Below are 15,197 nucleotides of genomic sequence, written 5' to 3'. Positions count from 1 at the left end.
CTTTGATTAGAGAGAGTCGGATGCATAAGATCATGGTCGAGGAGCGGTACATGAGCAGTAAATTAAATCTCTTGTTGTTGTAACGAGAAAAACCTCATCCAAATCTAACAACAAATTATCTTCACACTTCTTTATCATAAGTTCTCTCTTCTCGTATGATCTACAACGACAATCTTCACCCTCTAAAGTGAAAATTGTTACCTATGTCCTAAGTAAATTGTTTGAACCCACCACAATATTTTTTCCTTCAGTTTCTATGTGATTGAAGTTGCTCCTACTACATTGTAAGTGTTGTTTTTTGTACCTTATACACTAAGAATATATCATACGAATATTACAACATACTCACCTGTATGGTCTCAATATTCCAGTTGTGCTTATTCTGAATAACATTTAGAACCATTTATGAGATAATGATTTGAAAGGGTACGAACTTTCGGCTTTGTTCACATTTAGTCACTGGATTTTTTTTCGTGCTTGATTTACCCGTGAATATTTGAAATTGTTCACATTTACTCTTATGACCGGTTACAACCGGTCTTAATGATAAAATATGAACAATTTCAAATAATTTATGGGTAAATCAAACACGAAAAAAAATTAAGTGACTAAATATAAATAAAACTGAAAGCTCGTTACCCTTTCAAGTCATTATCCCTCTGTATAATGTATAATGTAATATTTCTTCTTAAACTGATCCGACGTTTTGTGTATATATGTTTAGTTTGTATAACTATAATGTAATATTTTTGCACAGATTTTTATTATTAATATAAAGTGATTGCAAAGATCAGATCACTACCGATGAAGTTGACTAAATTAATTAATTACCATGCTAAAGCAAAAAATATATATTCACTAAGCGGTTTCTTATCTATAGACTATAGTAATTAGTTCAGTAGTTCTGCTTAAACTAGAAAAAAAAAATAGACTTACAAATATGTGTTGCCTAATGATTCATTTTCCATATAACTCTTCTATATATATATATATATATATATATATATATATATATATATATATATATATATATATATATATATATATATATATATATATATATATATATATATATATATATAAACATTTGAGAAATTTGAATTTATAAAAAAAATGAAAAAATATTGAATTACTAAAATTAAAGTGTTTTTTTTTTCTCTTTTAAATTTAAACAGATAAAATAATCAAAGCAAATTAATGAGATTTTAATTTAAAATTTTGAAATTATAAGGAAAGTCAATTAATGAAATTGATAAACATTTATTATTAAATTTAAATACCATATAGAATTTAATAAAATAGGAAAACCATAAAATTACATATGGAATAAAAATTAATTTAAAATAACCACAAAATGAAATGTGGCAAAATGAATAAGAGTGTGACAAGTGGCAAAAAAAAACCTTCATTTATTAGAGAAGATGATTATATTTTAGATATTTAATGATTAATAAAATACATTCAAGTATATCACAAGTCGAGAATACCCGATTTATGCAACATGAACACATCAATACAAGTTCCATTTATTATACAACCACGCCAAGTAAACAAGATCAATTTCCTTTTAACCACAATTGCTCAGAAATAAATAGATTTGCGTAAATATTGAAATCCAATAATTACTTTTTTTTTATTTAAACAATATTTTTTATTAAGTTTTTTCGCATCATCAAATTACGTTAAAAATTAAATTTGTTTAAAAGTCGATGTTATCAATTTCTTGGTAACGAACGACCCAATTTTTGAACTGTAACATATTATGTATCGACCCATACAGTATTTAGTGTGACGACAGACGAGAACATAGATGGGCATTTTGGTAATTTCATAAATGGTGGTCAAATTTGGTCGAATAGATTTCAGTACCATTTACGTTTTTAGATTATTTAATCAAGGGAAAATACGTATTATTTATAATCTTGAGGACCGAAAATGTAAAATTCTACCCATGTTTTCGAAAGAGAGAAAAAAGGGGGGAATATCGGAGATCATGGCAACAACCGTCTTAACCGTCACTATACACCCACCCTCTAATTGCAGACAAATTCACTGAATTTACAGAGAGAAAAAGGGTTGCAGTGTGTGAAGTGTGTGCGAGAGAGAAAATTGAAGAATCAATGGAAAGGGGAAGAATGTATGATGAAATGGGGGAGATAAAGAAAGGGCCATGGAAGTCAGAAGAAGATGAAGTTTTGATGAAGCATGTCAAGAAATACGGACCCAGAGATTGGAGCTCCATTCGATCCAAAGGCCTTCTTCAACGCACTGGAAAATCTTGTCGTCTTCGTTGGGTCAACAAACTCAGACCCAATCTCAAAAAGTACCACCCTCCATAACTTTCTCCTTTCAAATTCATCAACACCGCGTCTCTTTTATCCAATTCCCCATCTTTTTTTTGAGTTTTAGTCTCGCGAATTTTGAAAATTGAAGTGATAATCGATTATGGTAATCCGTAACGTTCGTTTTTGTCATCTGTACTTTGCACACACAAACTGTTTGTGTTTATGTCTGTGTGTGAGAGTGTTCATAGAGTATATATATACTTCAGTCGATATACTGAGTTTTTTGGTTTAATATTGTGTCTGTGTGCTTCTTTTAGAAATGGGTTTCTTGTTATCAATCAAGAACTTGGACTCATTGTGTTCTTCTTTTACTTTTGCAAGAATGCAAGATTTTATCTTCATTTCAAATGGTTGTTTATAAACTTTTGATAAATTGAAATTAAATTTTGATAAGGTTTCTTGTAATTTTGTGTTTTTCTTTTTCTTTTTGACACATGAAGAACATGCATCTGATTTCTATCTCTGTGTGTGTGATCAGTGGTGTGAAGTTTTCTTCAGAGGAAGAGAGGATAGTGATAGACCTACAGGGGCAATTCGGGAACAAATGGGCAAGAATCGCTACGTATTTGCCGGGAAGAACAGATAACGATGTGAAGAACTTCTGGAGTAGCAGACAGAAAAGATTGGCTCGAGTTCTTCAAACACCACCGCAGGCGCCGCCACCACCACCACCACCAAAGTCCCACAAATCTCTCCGGGAACCCCCTTCCCTCCATAAAGTTCCCACCTTTGAGGTAAACAATCTCATTTCAATCCATTTAATTTCGTATTATAAAAATCATCTGTTTGACGATTTCAGGCACCGAAACAAAGTTCTTCAACAGAAGAATCATCAGTGACGTCACCAAAAACATTGTCTTGCTCCTCGCCTTACTGTGAACCAATCAACATGGTCCCACTGCCGGAACTTATCACCCCCACCACCGCCACTCCCACCACGGCGGCCACAAGCTTGCTTATCTATGACGACATCCAGCCACTCTGTCAATACCCCTGCAACGTGCCACAACAACCACTTTTACTACCACCTTTCCCTCATGCTCCGCCTCTTAAAGTCGAACTCCCATCACCACCACCGCCGCCGCCGCTCGAAAACCACGACATTTTCACCCAACTTGCGGACCCTAATTTCTTCGCCGTTTTTGGGCAAGGTGGTTCTTCGGAGATGGTGCCATACCCTTACATCCCACCAGGTATTCATGCCGGAAGTTAAGTATCTTGGTGAATTATCTCTTTTGTTTGATTTACAGAAAGTTTTGTGTTGCAGGTGGTGAAGGAGAAAGCGGTGGGAGCTGCGGGAGGCAAGAGAGTGGTGATCCGATGATGATGGCGCCGGATACGTTCATTGATGATTTTCCGATGGATATGTTTGACCATATCGAGCCGCTTCCGAGCCCATCCGAGTGGTGACGTGTGAGCTAGGGGTTTTAGGGGTATTAATTTGTTGTTGTTCATTGTATTATGAACAAGTTTTACTTTTTATTAATGCTTTTTAATGTATGCCACATAAAGACTCGTTGGTGTGTGATAACGGATAATCGAAATGGTTGCTAACAATCTTTTTTTGTTTTTAAATGATGATGATTGATAATTGATCCTCCCTTCCATTTTGCTTTGTTCTCCTTTTATGTATTTTCTTTAATTTTCTTGTTTGTTTATGTTTTCCTTTTTTAATCATAGTACTGTTCGGGGAAAAAAATCTAATATATAACTCAAATTATGATCAATCTCCTCAAAATCATAGATATAGATAATGACCTCGGTTGGACGAGTCGGGAGAAGTAATCGTTAGTGTATCCACGATCTATTAAATTCTATACAGGTAAATGGATTGTCACACCATCCATTAAACATCCATATACCATCACTCACAACCCATTAAACACCTATTCAATCCTAATCACCACTTTATTCATTCTATCGAACCATTTAATGATCATTCAACTCTACTCCACGTTATCACCCACACTTCATTCAACTCCTATTCAATCCTAGTCATCACCTTATTCAACTCTTATACTACTTTTATTGTGGATGCTCTTAATGACCTGTACAAAGACCAATATGTCTGTATCGGTAAGAACGTTTTAGCTTTCACTCGCGACAAACTATGTAAACTCCTACAAAATTACCAAGACGTCTTTTACATAGGGTCCATCCGACTATTAAAATTAGGGGTGAGCAAAAACCGCACCGCAATTAAAATTAACCGCAAAAACCGCATTAACCGCAACCGATTAACCGAAACCGCAATAAAAACCGATGCTGAGGTTTTTTGTTTTTCAAAAACCGCAAATTTGCGGTGCGGTGCGGTTATTAGTTTTCAAAAACCGCACCGCACCAACATATATTATATACAATTTTTTATTATTAATTATTAATATATTAAATACTAAAAATAAGACAAGTTTTATGGATGAAAGAAAGATACAATTCTAAAATACAAAAGTGTTTGTTTTTTCTTATGTTTAACTTTGGAAAATGGTGAAATTTGACAATTTTAAGATATGTATTATTAAGTATTAGTGATTTAACGTTTTTAAGATATTAGTTGTTTGTAATTTAAACTAATTGTCTTATACCTTACGGTTTTTTATTATTACAAGTAATATCTTTAAACTTTTAAAACTGTTTGAACTCCAAAGTATGGTTAAAAACCAAACAAAATAACCGCACCAAATTCATGCGGTTAATAACCAAAACACAAAAAAACAAAACCGCACCGCAAAAATAAACATCTAACCACACCGCAAAAATAACCGCACTAAGCGGTTTTGAAAATGGATTAACCGCATTTGCGGTTAGTGGTGAGGTTTTTGCCAATAGCTGCACTGAACCGCACCGTGATCACCCTTAATTAAAATTATATCCAGTCTCACATTACTCTCTAAAATTAGAAATGGCAATTCCAATCCTAACACGCCAACCTAATCTAATAAATAGCAGGTTGAGTTGAGATTTTGAACCCATTTAATTAAATGGTCAACCCACCTAACCCGTTTAATTAAATGGGCTATGCTATGGTTGAATTTTCTAACCAATTTACAATCTGCCAATCCGTTTAAAAATTTTAAATATTTTTTAATTTATATTTATTTTGTATTATTATTAAGTTGATCATTATATTTTGATTATTTTTTATTTATCAAAAACCATGGGTTAGTAACCATTACTGGAATTCGAGTTGATAAAAGTGACAATCGAGTTCCGTAGAATTTAGAATTTAAACATTTATAGTGTTTTATGGTTGTAAACACTTATTTGTCGATCCACCAAAATTCGGTACCCAAAACCGAGCACATTGGGTCAACAATCCACGAGTGTGGTGGAAAACTTGTCGATCTCGCCCCTGATCCTCTCTTGTTTCCAATGCTCCTTCTTGACCCCCACAGATTGCTCCTCAATCAAATCCAAAAGTGGCGAAACTATTGAAATCCTTATACATAAACTCCCAACTAAGGAGCTAGCCAACTTGTGACTCAAAGCATCAACGACCACATTCTCTTTTCCCGGGTGATACAGAATCTCGCAGTCATAATCCTTGACCACCTCAAGCTACCTACGACGTCTCATGTTCATATTCGGCTGATCCATAAGATATCTCAAACTCTTGTGATTCGTGTAGATAGTACACCAGATCCTATACAAATAATGCTGCCAAATCTTGAGAGCAAATACCAATGCTCCCAACTCTAAATCATGAGTCGGATTACGAAATTCACGAGGCTTCAGTTACCGAGAAGCATAAGCAATAACCCTCCCTCACTGCATAAGAACTGCCCCCACGGCGGTGATGGACGCATCACAAAATACCATAAATCCTTAACGCCCTCAAGGAGGATCAATACTGGGGTCTCACATAACTTCCGCCTCAGAGTCTCGAATGCAGCATGTTGCTCAGGACCCCAACGGAAATCCATTCCCTTCCGCGTCATACGAGTGAGGGGTACATCAATCTTGGAGAAATCCTGAATAAATCTTCGATAATACCCAACTAATCCCAAAAAACTCCTGATTTCCGAGAGAGACTTCAGAACCTCCCACTACATAACCGCCTCAATCTTGGTCGGGTCGACCAAAATCCTGTGCTGGTTAACGAGGCGACCGACTTCCCGTAACCATAACTCATACTTCAAGAACTTGGCATATAGTCATTCCTGTTGGATTAGTGTCTAAGCCCGTAACTATATTTGGTATGTACTTGACCCGGTTGTGCATGGTCCTTTTGGGTTGCCTTCACCGAAGCAACTTGACAAGGTAATTTAATGTGAAAGGGAGGATATTATGATTTATTAATATATTATAAGAATAATATATTAAAGGAGAAATCATATTTATTTAGTTAGTATTAGTAATAAATTAATTAGGAATTAATTTGGTGACTAAAAGAGACTAATTGAATAAAGGGGCATAAACTGTCAAATGTGTGATAGTTGAGTTTTGGGCTGGGAAACCTAATGGACTAAGGGGGAACGAAATTATGAAGAAGCATCATCATATTTTCGTCCAAGGCCTTATTCCAGAAGGTTCCTTGGGCTGCTTGGTGACTAAGCTGTCCATTAGGGTTTAGACTGAAACCCTAGCAGCCTACAGTATAAATATGACCCCTAGCCTTCAGTTTTCGGCCACTTGCTTCCCAAGAGAAACCCTAGGCTGAAATTAAGCATCCTCTTCCCTCTCTAAAAGTTGCCTTCTTGCTTGTGGTGTTTGTAAGCCATTAGAGGAGTTACAATTGTGACTCTAAGCTCAAGAACAAGAAGATCCAAAGGATTTCAAGCCAATTGAAAGAGGTAATCACTTAGATCTATTCTTATAGTGTAAATTTCGAATTTTATATGCTAGATTAGGGTTTGCAAGTCTTGGATTCATTGCATGTTCAATGGAGAAACCTACGCATTAGGGTTTGTATGAGCACATAGGATTGTTCTTATGTATAAAACCCATCAGTGGTATCAGAGCCTTGATTGTTTTCTGTTGTATGTGATGCAATTGTCGTTTTTTCTGCTTAAAATCGTTTTTCTTTCCTCTGCCCGACTCAACTCGGCGAGTCAGTATTTGGACTCGACGAGTTGGCCCTACTCGACGAGTCCAGGCTTGACTCGGTGAGTCCGGGAGTCAGACAGAGTATGTTTCGGGATTTACTTGCTATTTTGCTGTAGGATGGATGCCAAAAGCGTTTTTTGATAATAAAATCCGAATTTTATTGTATGCAAATGATTATCCTCCCCAAAATAAAAGATAATTTCAAATCTTTTGAATAATAGTTTCTTTATATGATAAATATGCATTATTTAAATTATTTGGTAATTATCTTGTGACTAAAATTGGATTAGGTCAAATATATATAATCATAAAATTAATTGTTTATTTTATCTTATTTGATATTTGATCCATTGTGTTTTGAAAAGTTCAAAACTTGTCCTCAAGTTTTGAAATTTAAATTTTATGATTAAAAGTTTAATTTTGAATGATTTAAATTTCAAACCCTTAGAATTTTACAAGTTTAAAATTCAACATTATACTATTATACTATTACAAGATTAATTAATATATATGTATAACAATAAGCTAGTCTTATCGCTAGTATGCCTCATTCACAAAGCCAGTCTATAAGGTGGGTATAAGGTTGTTGCCTATAAAACGGCGCTTAATGGGTGTACACTCACACCCATCGCTTGCTTGATTGGTGGAGGGTCGTTAGCCGAACGGATAGGATAGGGCACTTAATTCCTCATTATAAGTATAATGAATTTACAAAGTAACTATAATGTTTTTACAAATTCCCAATCTTAGTTACTTTAGGGTAAAATGTGAAAATGATGCTATTCCATGGAATTACACTTTACATCTTTGTCAATCGTTAGTGGAGCGTGCGTGGTTAACCGGCACATCAATTTGGGATTGACATTGGTGGCAAAGGGTGGCTCGATGTTTGTCATAGATCAATGGAGCGTGTGTGGTTTACCGGCACATTGATTGGGTGATAGAGACATAGGGTGCACCATGTTGATTCGCATGGTTATTCACGACTTGTTTGCGATCCTCGGTATCCCAGTCGCAAATTTGAAGTGCATATCGAGATTTAAACATGCCATTGAAAAGTTCAATGAATCTCAAAGATATAGGAGTTTTCAAAAACATTTAAAACTTAATTTCATTTCGTTTTTCATGGTGGAAATTAGTGAATCGTCATTCACTCACCTTCAAATTATTTACTTTTAGAGTACGACATCCCTTTCTAAGTTGTAAATAATGTTGTTGGATCCTAGCCCTGATTTTTCTTTTGGGTGTTTAATTGGGGATTCTTTCTAATCAAACTTGTTCTTTCTATTTTCAGATGTCGAACGCTATCAACAACACTCCTACAGCTACTGGTGGATTCTCACTCATGAATTTGTGTGGGAAAGTGATCTTTAATGGCAACAACTTCAATGAGTGGATCCGAAACATCTGAATGATCACTCGATACAAGGACAAAGAGTATGTCCTCAATGAGAAGCTTGAAAAGATCAATCCAGAAGCTGCCACTGCTGAAGAAATCATTGCCTTTGAGGCTCATGAACGTTTTGCAACGAAGGTTCATTGCATCATGCTCGCGAACATGAACGCAGAACTCCAGAAGTCCTATGAGGACATGTATCCATTTGAGATGCATCAAGATTTAATGGATAGGTATCACCAAAGCACGAGGCAAGAGCGCTATAAGATCATCACTAACATGATCACCGCTAAGATGGGGAGCGAAGAATCCTTGACCTCGCATCTATAGAAGATGCAGAGGTATGTCGATCGTCTTCTAAAGTTGAATGTTAACTTTTATGAGGATTTGGCTATCGACATCATTCTCCATTCCTTTCCTCCATGCTACAAGCAGTTCAGAATGATCTACCACATGAACAAAGAGGAGGTCAACTTGAGCAAGCTTCAAGGGTTGTTGAGAACTGCTGAGTGCAATCTAAAGGATAAATCTATTGCATCAGCTCCTACTGATTTGGCCCCTATGTTGGCAATAGGGCAAGGAAGAGGCAAGAAGAGGAAGGCTCCATCTAATAGCCACCAAAAGGGAAAGTCCCAAGATGGTTCCTCTTCTAGCGGAACCAAAGCAGGTCTTGCTAAGTCCTCCTCCGACCCTAAGCAAGCAAAGTGTTTTTATTGCCACGAGAAGGGCCACTGGAAATGAAGCTGCCCCAAATATCTGCATGATATTAGAGATGGGAAGATAAAGCCCACCTATGCAGGTATGTATTCTATTAAATCTAACAACTCATCACTTGCTACTTCATGGGTTCTTGATACAGGATGTGGCTTCCACATTTGTTCTGATTTGCAGGGCCTAAGAAGAAGTAGAGAGGTGGAACATGGGAAGATAAACTTGATAATGGGAAACAGAAGATCGTCGCCTATGACCAAAGTCGGGGTTTATTCTTTAGTGTTGAGTAATGGGTTAGGATTAGATTTAAACAATTGTTGCTATTCGCCAGATAATGCAAGAAACATCATTTCTTTTCATGGATTATATAGACAAGGTTTCAGATATTCATTTGATAATAGTAATGGTTCTATTAATGTTTATTTGAATGGTGTTTTTTATTTCAATGCATTTCCTTGTAATGGAATATATGAATCTGTGTTATTTGTAGACAATTTAGGAAATGATGTGTTGAATGTTGATTTGTCTAATAGTTTAGACAAAGCATGCTTGTGGCATTGTTGCCTTGGCCATGTGAACAAGAAACGCATAGCCCAACTCTAAAAGGATGGAGTGTTGGAGTCATTCGACCTTAGGGACGATGACGTGTGTGAATCTTGTTTGCTTGGGAAGATGACCAAGTCACCCTTTACTGGCACTTGTGAAAAGGGTGAGCGTCTATTGGATCTCATACACACCGATGTGTGTGGGCCTTTTAGATCCACCACAAGGGATGCTTGCCGCTTCTACGTGACTTTTACGGATGATTATAGCATATATGGATATATCTACTTAATCAAGCAAAAGTCAGAAACCTTTGAAAAGTTCAAAGAGTTTAAGAATGAAGTGGAGAATCAGCTGGGCAAGAAGATCAAGATGCTTCACTCAGACCAAGGATAAGAGTACCTAAGTCTTGAATTTCACGACTATCTAAAAGAATGCGGAATAGTTTCGCAATTGACGCCTCCGAGAACGCCGCAATTGAATGGTGTGGCTGAGAGACGTAATCGGACCTTGTTGGACATGGTTCGTTCTATGATGAGTCGGGCTTCGTTACCAATAGCTTTTTGGGGGTACACCTTAGAGACGGCCTCCCATATCCTTAATTTAGTTCCCACCAAGAAAGTTGCCAAAACACCTCACGAGATGTGGACACGGAAAGCTCCCTCGTTGGCACACATCAAGGTTTGGGGTTGCGAGGCTTTCGTAAGACGAGAGACTCACGACAAGCTCGAACCTCGTAGTGAGAAGTGTTATTTCATCGGCTATCCACAAAAGTCTTTTGGCTATCTCTTCTACCGATCGAGTGACAATGTTGTCTTCGTTGCGAGGAGAGGGGTTTTCCGAGAAAGAGAACTCATAAGGCAAGAGGACAGTGGGAGGCAAATTGATCTTGAAGAGATTCAAGAACAAAGCGATGAAGGAACTTCTAATACTGGCACTCAACCTGAGGAGGAAACTCCTGTTGAACCTGTTGACGAATCCTTACCTCTTCGACGTTCCACTAGGGCTAGTGTTCCACCCCAGTTGTATGGATTCCATATTACTACTGAAGGGGATACATTTATTAGTGATAGTACACTAGTAAATTTGGACGAACCTAGCAGCTACAAGGAAGCCATGGCAGGCCAAGAGTCTGCTAAATGGAAGGAGGCAATGGAGAGCGAGATTCAGTCCATGTACGACAACCAAGTTTGGAATTTGGTTGATAATATGTCGGGTCGTAAGACACTCAGGTGCAAATGCATCTTCTAGAAGAAGACAGACATGGATGGGAATGTGCACACTTATAAAGCGCGGTTGGTTGCGAAGGGCTTTACTCAAACTCTTGGAGTTGACTATGATGAGACCTTCTCACCAGTTGCGAAGATAAAGTCTATTAGGGTGATGCTCGCGATAGCTGCGTTTCATGATTATGAAATATGGCAGATGGACGTGAAAACCGCTTTTCTTAATGGAAAGTTGACTGAGGATGTTTACATGAATCAACCAGAGGGTTTTGTCGATGCGAAGCATCCAAATAGAGTGTGTACGCTTGAGAAATCCATTTATGGATTAAAGCAAGAGTCTCGCATATGGAATCTTTGTTTTGACGAGAAAGTCAAAGAGTTTGGTCTTCTGTGAAGCGAAGACGAGTCATGTGTGTATGTCAAGGCTAGTGGGAGTATAGTAAGCTTCCTCGTATTGTATTTCAATGACATACTGCTCATAGGAAACGACGTCCCAACCTTGCAGGAGGTCAAGTACTGGCTTGGGAAGTGTTTCGCTATGAAGGACCTCAGAGAGGCTGCATATATTCTGGGAATAAGGATAGTGATAAACAGAAGTAAAAGACTGATAGGACTCAGTCAGGATACATACTTGGATAAGGTACTAAAGCGTTTTAGTATGGAAAATTCCAAGAAAGGGGAGTTGCCAATCCAAAGCAATACCAAGTTGAGTAAGACTCAATGCCCGAGTACAGAGGCAGAAATAGCTGATATGAGCCGAGTACCTTACACTTCCGCAGTTGGCTCTATCATGTACACCATGACTTGTACTCGCCCTGATGTGGCCTTCGCTTTGAGCATGGTCAGCAGATATCAAGGGAACCCTGGTAGAGCGCATTGGATTGTTGTTAATAATATTCTTAAGTACCTTTGGAGGACCAATGAATGGTTTCTAGTCCTCGGTGGGAGTGATGACTTGAGGGTACAAGGGTTGTAACACTGTAAATTTCAAAACAATTTTTTGCATTTTATAAAAACATAATTCATTCATTACTCATGAAAACATCATTGTTTAAAACTCGATTCATAACATATATCAATCCCAAGATCTCATAACATAAAAATCCCGTGTGTGTACTGATCAGGTCGGCGCCTACCCGCGATCCTCACTAGTACCTGAAACACATAACACATAACACTGTAAGCACGAAACTTAGTGAGTTACCCAAAATACCATATATAACACATATTAGCCACTCGAGGCTATAACTCTGTGGGTCCGTGCACCCAAACTCTGTGAACCCTCAGGTTCTATCTCTGTGAACCTTCCGGTTCTAACTCTGTAAACATGCACAAAATAAATCACATAGAATAATGCAGTGCAACACATAACACATATATGGCATACAAACACTGTGTCACATAACTCTGATTACCTACTCAAGGTAAAGTATAGTGAGACGACTCACCTCAGATATCTCAGTAAATCTCTGACTCGGTAAACCCTGGTCTAGCCCCTGCCTAACCACATGAAATAAATACTCTAACTAATACAACCCTCAGGGCTAGGCTAATCTCTCTCTCTCTCTCTCTCTATACATCCTCTAGGAAGGGTAAAAGACCATCCTACCCTTACGATGACTCTAAGGTCCAAACATTGACTAACCCTAAAATTCAACGAAGTCAACGATCAACCTTGACCAAACTCGCCGAGTGCACAACTGTGACTCGGTGACTCCACACGTGTTCTGCACTCTCATAGTCCTCATTCGACTCACTGAGTCAACCTCAACTCTGCAAATCATCACCAATCACAATCTGTGAAATGTCCCGACCCAACTCGCCGATTCCGGTTCCTGACTCGGCGAGTACCATCGTGCACTCTGTCCTCTAGATTCCCTTTGACTCGCCGAGTCACTTCCCCAACTCAGTGAGTCCCCAACTATGTGATTATCGGGAAAACCCTCGTCCTACTCGGCGAGTCGGCTATCGGACTCGGCGAGTTCATGCCATGCTCAAGATGAACTGACCTCCTAAGGTCAGATCCGCTCCTCTAAACCGTAGATCCAACTTCCCAAAGCATTATAATCACGTAAAGCTAACATCTTGGTGCTCATGCAAAGGCTCAAAGGCCTTATTTGAAGATATGACCTCTAAAATGACATCCTAAGCTTATAACCCCCATTAACACTCATAAAGCTCAAGGGAAAAGGGACTCTGGACCTCTTTGGGTCTAGATCTACAACACCAACACGAGAAGGGACCAATTACTCAATATAACCTTCCTCTAAAGGGGCTAAAAAGCCCTAACTCTAGGAATTACACCATAAACTGAAGAAGGGTCGTAGGAATACCTCAAAATGAAGTCTCTGAGCCCTGGAATCACTGGATTAGCACCCTCTTCAGCCTCCTCTTGTCTTGGTCCTCTTCTATTTGCAAAAACACCAACAAATGATCAAGAAATGGCTCCTTTCCTCTCACAATCGCTCTAGCTCACTTAGGGTTTCTCTCTGGGGTCTGGTAGCCGCAAATGACGGCCATAAGGCCCTTTAAATAGGCCTTAAACCCGAGGAATTAGGGTTTCATTAAACAGGGTGGACTCGCCGAGTCCATCCATCCACCCGAATAATGATTCGCGTCTCTACTCGGCGAGTCTACGCACCAACTCGCCGAGTTCTTCCATAAAACTTGAAATACAACGAATAAATATAATACCTGAAATTCCGGATGTTACAATTCTCCCCCACTTGAAACAGTCTTCGCCCTCGAAGACTCATCCCTGAAATAGCTCCGGATGCTGCTCACGCATCTCCCGCTCTGGCTCCCAAGTCAACTCGGATCCTCTCCGATGTTGCCACTGAACCTGCACCAAAGGCACATCCTTATTCCTCAGTACCTTGATCTTCCGATCCACAATCGCAACTGGTCTCTCCTCGTATTTCAGGCTCACATCCACCTGAATATCCTCTAACGGTGCTACCGTCGACTCGTCGGCTATACACTTCCTCAACTGAGACACGTGGAAGGTATTATGAATCCGCTCCAACTCCGCAGGTAGCTCCAAGCGATATGCTACCCTGCCCACCCTCGCGATTACTCTGAACGGCCCAATATACCGGGGCCCTAGCTTGCCCCTCTTCCTGAATCGAATCACTCCTTTCCAAGGAGATACCTTCAGGAGAACATAATCACCGACCTGGAACTCAAGCTCGGATCGTCGCCTATCCGCATAACTCTTCTGGCGACTCTGAGCGGTCAACAATCTCTGCCTGACCTGCTGTATCTGCTATGTCGTCTGAAGCACAATCTCCATACTACCCATCACTCGTTGCCCCACCTCTCCCCAACAAATGGGAGTCCGACACCTCCTCCCATACAACAGCTCAAAGGGCGGCATACCAATGCTCTAATGATGGCTGTTGTTGTAGGAGAACTCCGGTACAGGCAAATACGTGTCCCAACTTCCGCCAAAATCCAACACACATGCTCGGAGCATGTCCTCGAGCGTCTGAATCGTCTGCTCGCTCTGACCGTCAGTCTGTGGGTGGTATGCGGTACTAAAATGCAGCCTCGTACCCAACTACTCATGGAATTTCTTCCAAAATCTGGAAGTGAAACGCACATCTCGATCTGACACAATCGAGATCGGCACCCCATGCCGCGATACCACCTCTCTCACATATATCTCTGCTAACTTCTCCGCGGAAGAACTCTCACTAATGGCGAGAAAGTGAGCGCTCTTTGTCAAGCGGTCTACTATCACCCAAATCGCATCGACGCCCCTCGCCGTTCTCGGCAATTTGGTGATAAAATCCATGGATATCTGCTCCCATTTCCACTCTGGGACTTTCAGTGGTTGCAACTTACCATGCGATCTCTGATGTTCGGCTTTAACCCTACGACAGGTTAGGCACCTCTCAAGAAACCATGCTATATCTCTCTTCATACAGGGCC

General features: G+C 39.1%; 1 protein-coding gene across 1 annotated transcript; it reads left to right on the top strand.

Moving 5' to 3' along the window:
* The first annotated feature begins 1,975 nt into the window (after positions 1–1,975).
* On the top strand, positions 1,976–3,904 carry LOC111886835 (transcription factor DUO1). The gene is made up of 4 exons (XM_023883087.3): positions 1,976–2,323; positions 2,824–3,079; positions 3,145–3,538; positions 3,613–3,904. Exons 1-4 carry the CDS (start codon positions 2,121–2,123, stop codon positions 3,753–3,755), a joined length of 996 nt encoding a protein of 331 aa, XP_023738855.1. The 5' UTR covers positions 1,976–2,120; the 3' UTR covers positions 3,756–3,904.
* The last annotated feature ends 11,293 nt before the right edge of the window (positions 3,905–15,197 follow it).

The sequence above is a fragment of the Lactuca sativa genome, chromosome 4 (genome assembly GCF_002870075.4).
Source record: "Lactuca sativa cultivar Salinas chromosome 4, Lsat_Salinas_v11, whole genome shotgun sequence".
Lineage (NCBI taxonomy): Eukaryota > Viridiplantae > Streptophyta > Magnoliopsida > Asterales > Asteraceae > Lactuca > Lactuca sativa.
Note: the sequence above shows the minus strand (reverse complement) of the source record. Positions and strands in the feature narration are given on the sequence as shown.

What these genes read in the sequence shown, in the direction of transcription:
- LOC111886835 (XM_023883087.3), top strand. Translation starts at nt 2,121, where the DNA reads ATGGAAAGGGGAAGAATGTATGATGAAATGGGGGAGATAAAGAAAGGG. An exon ending in CTCAGACCCAATCTCAAAAA is followed by an intron (nt 2,324 to 2,823) that starts GTACCACCCTCC and finishes GTGTGTGATCAG; the next exon opens with TGGTGTGAAGTTTTCTTCAG. An exon ending in ATAAAGTTCCCACCTTTGAG is followed by an intron (nt 3,080 to 3,144) that starts GTAAACAATCTC and finishes TGACGATTTCAG; the next exon opens with GCACCGAAACAAAGTTCTTC.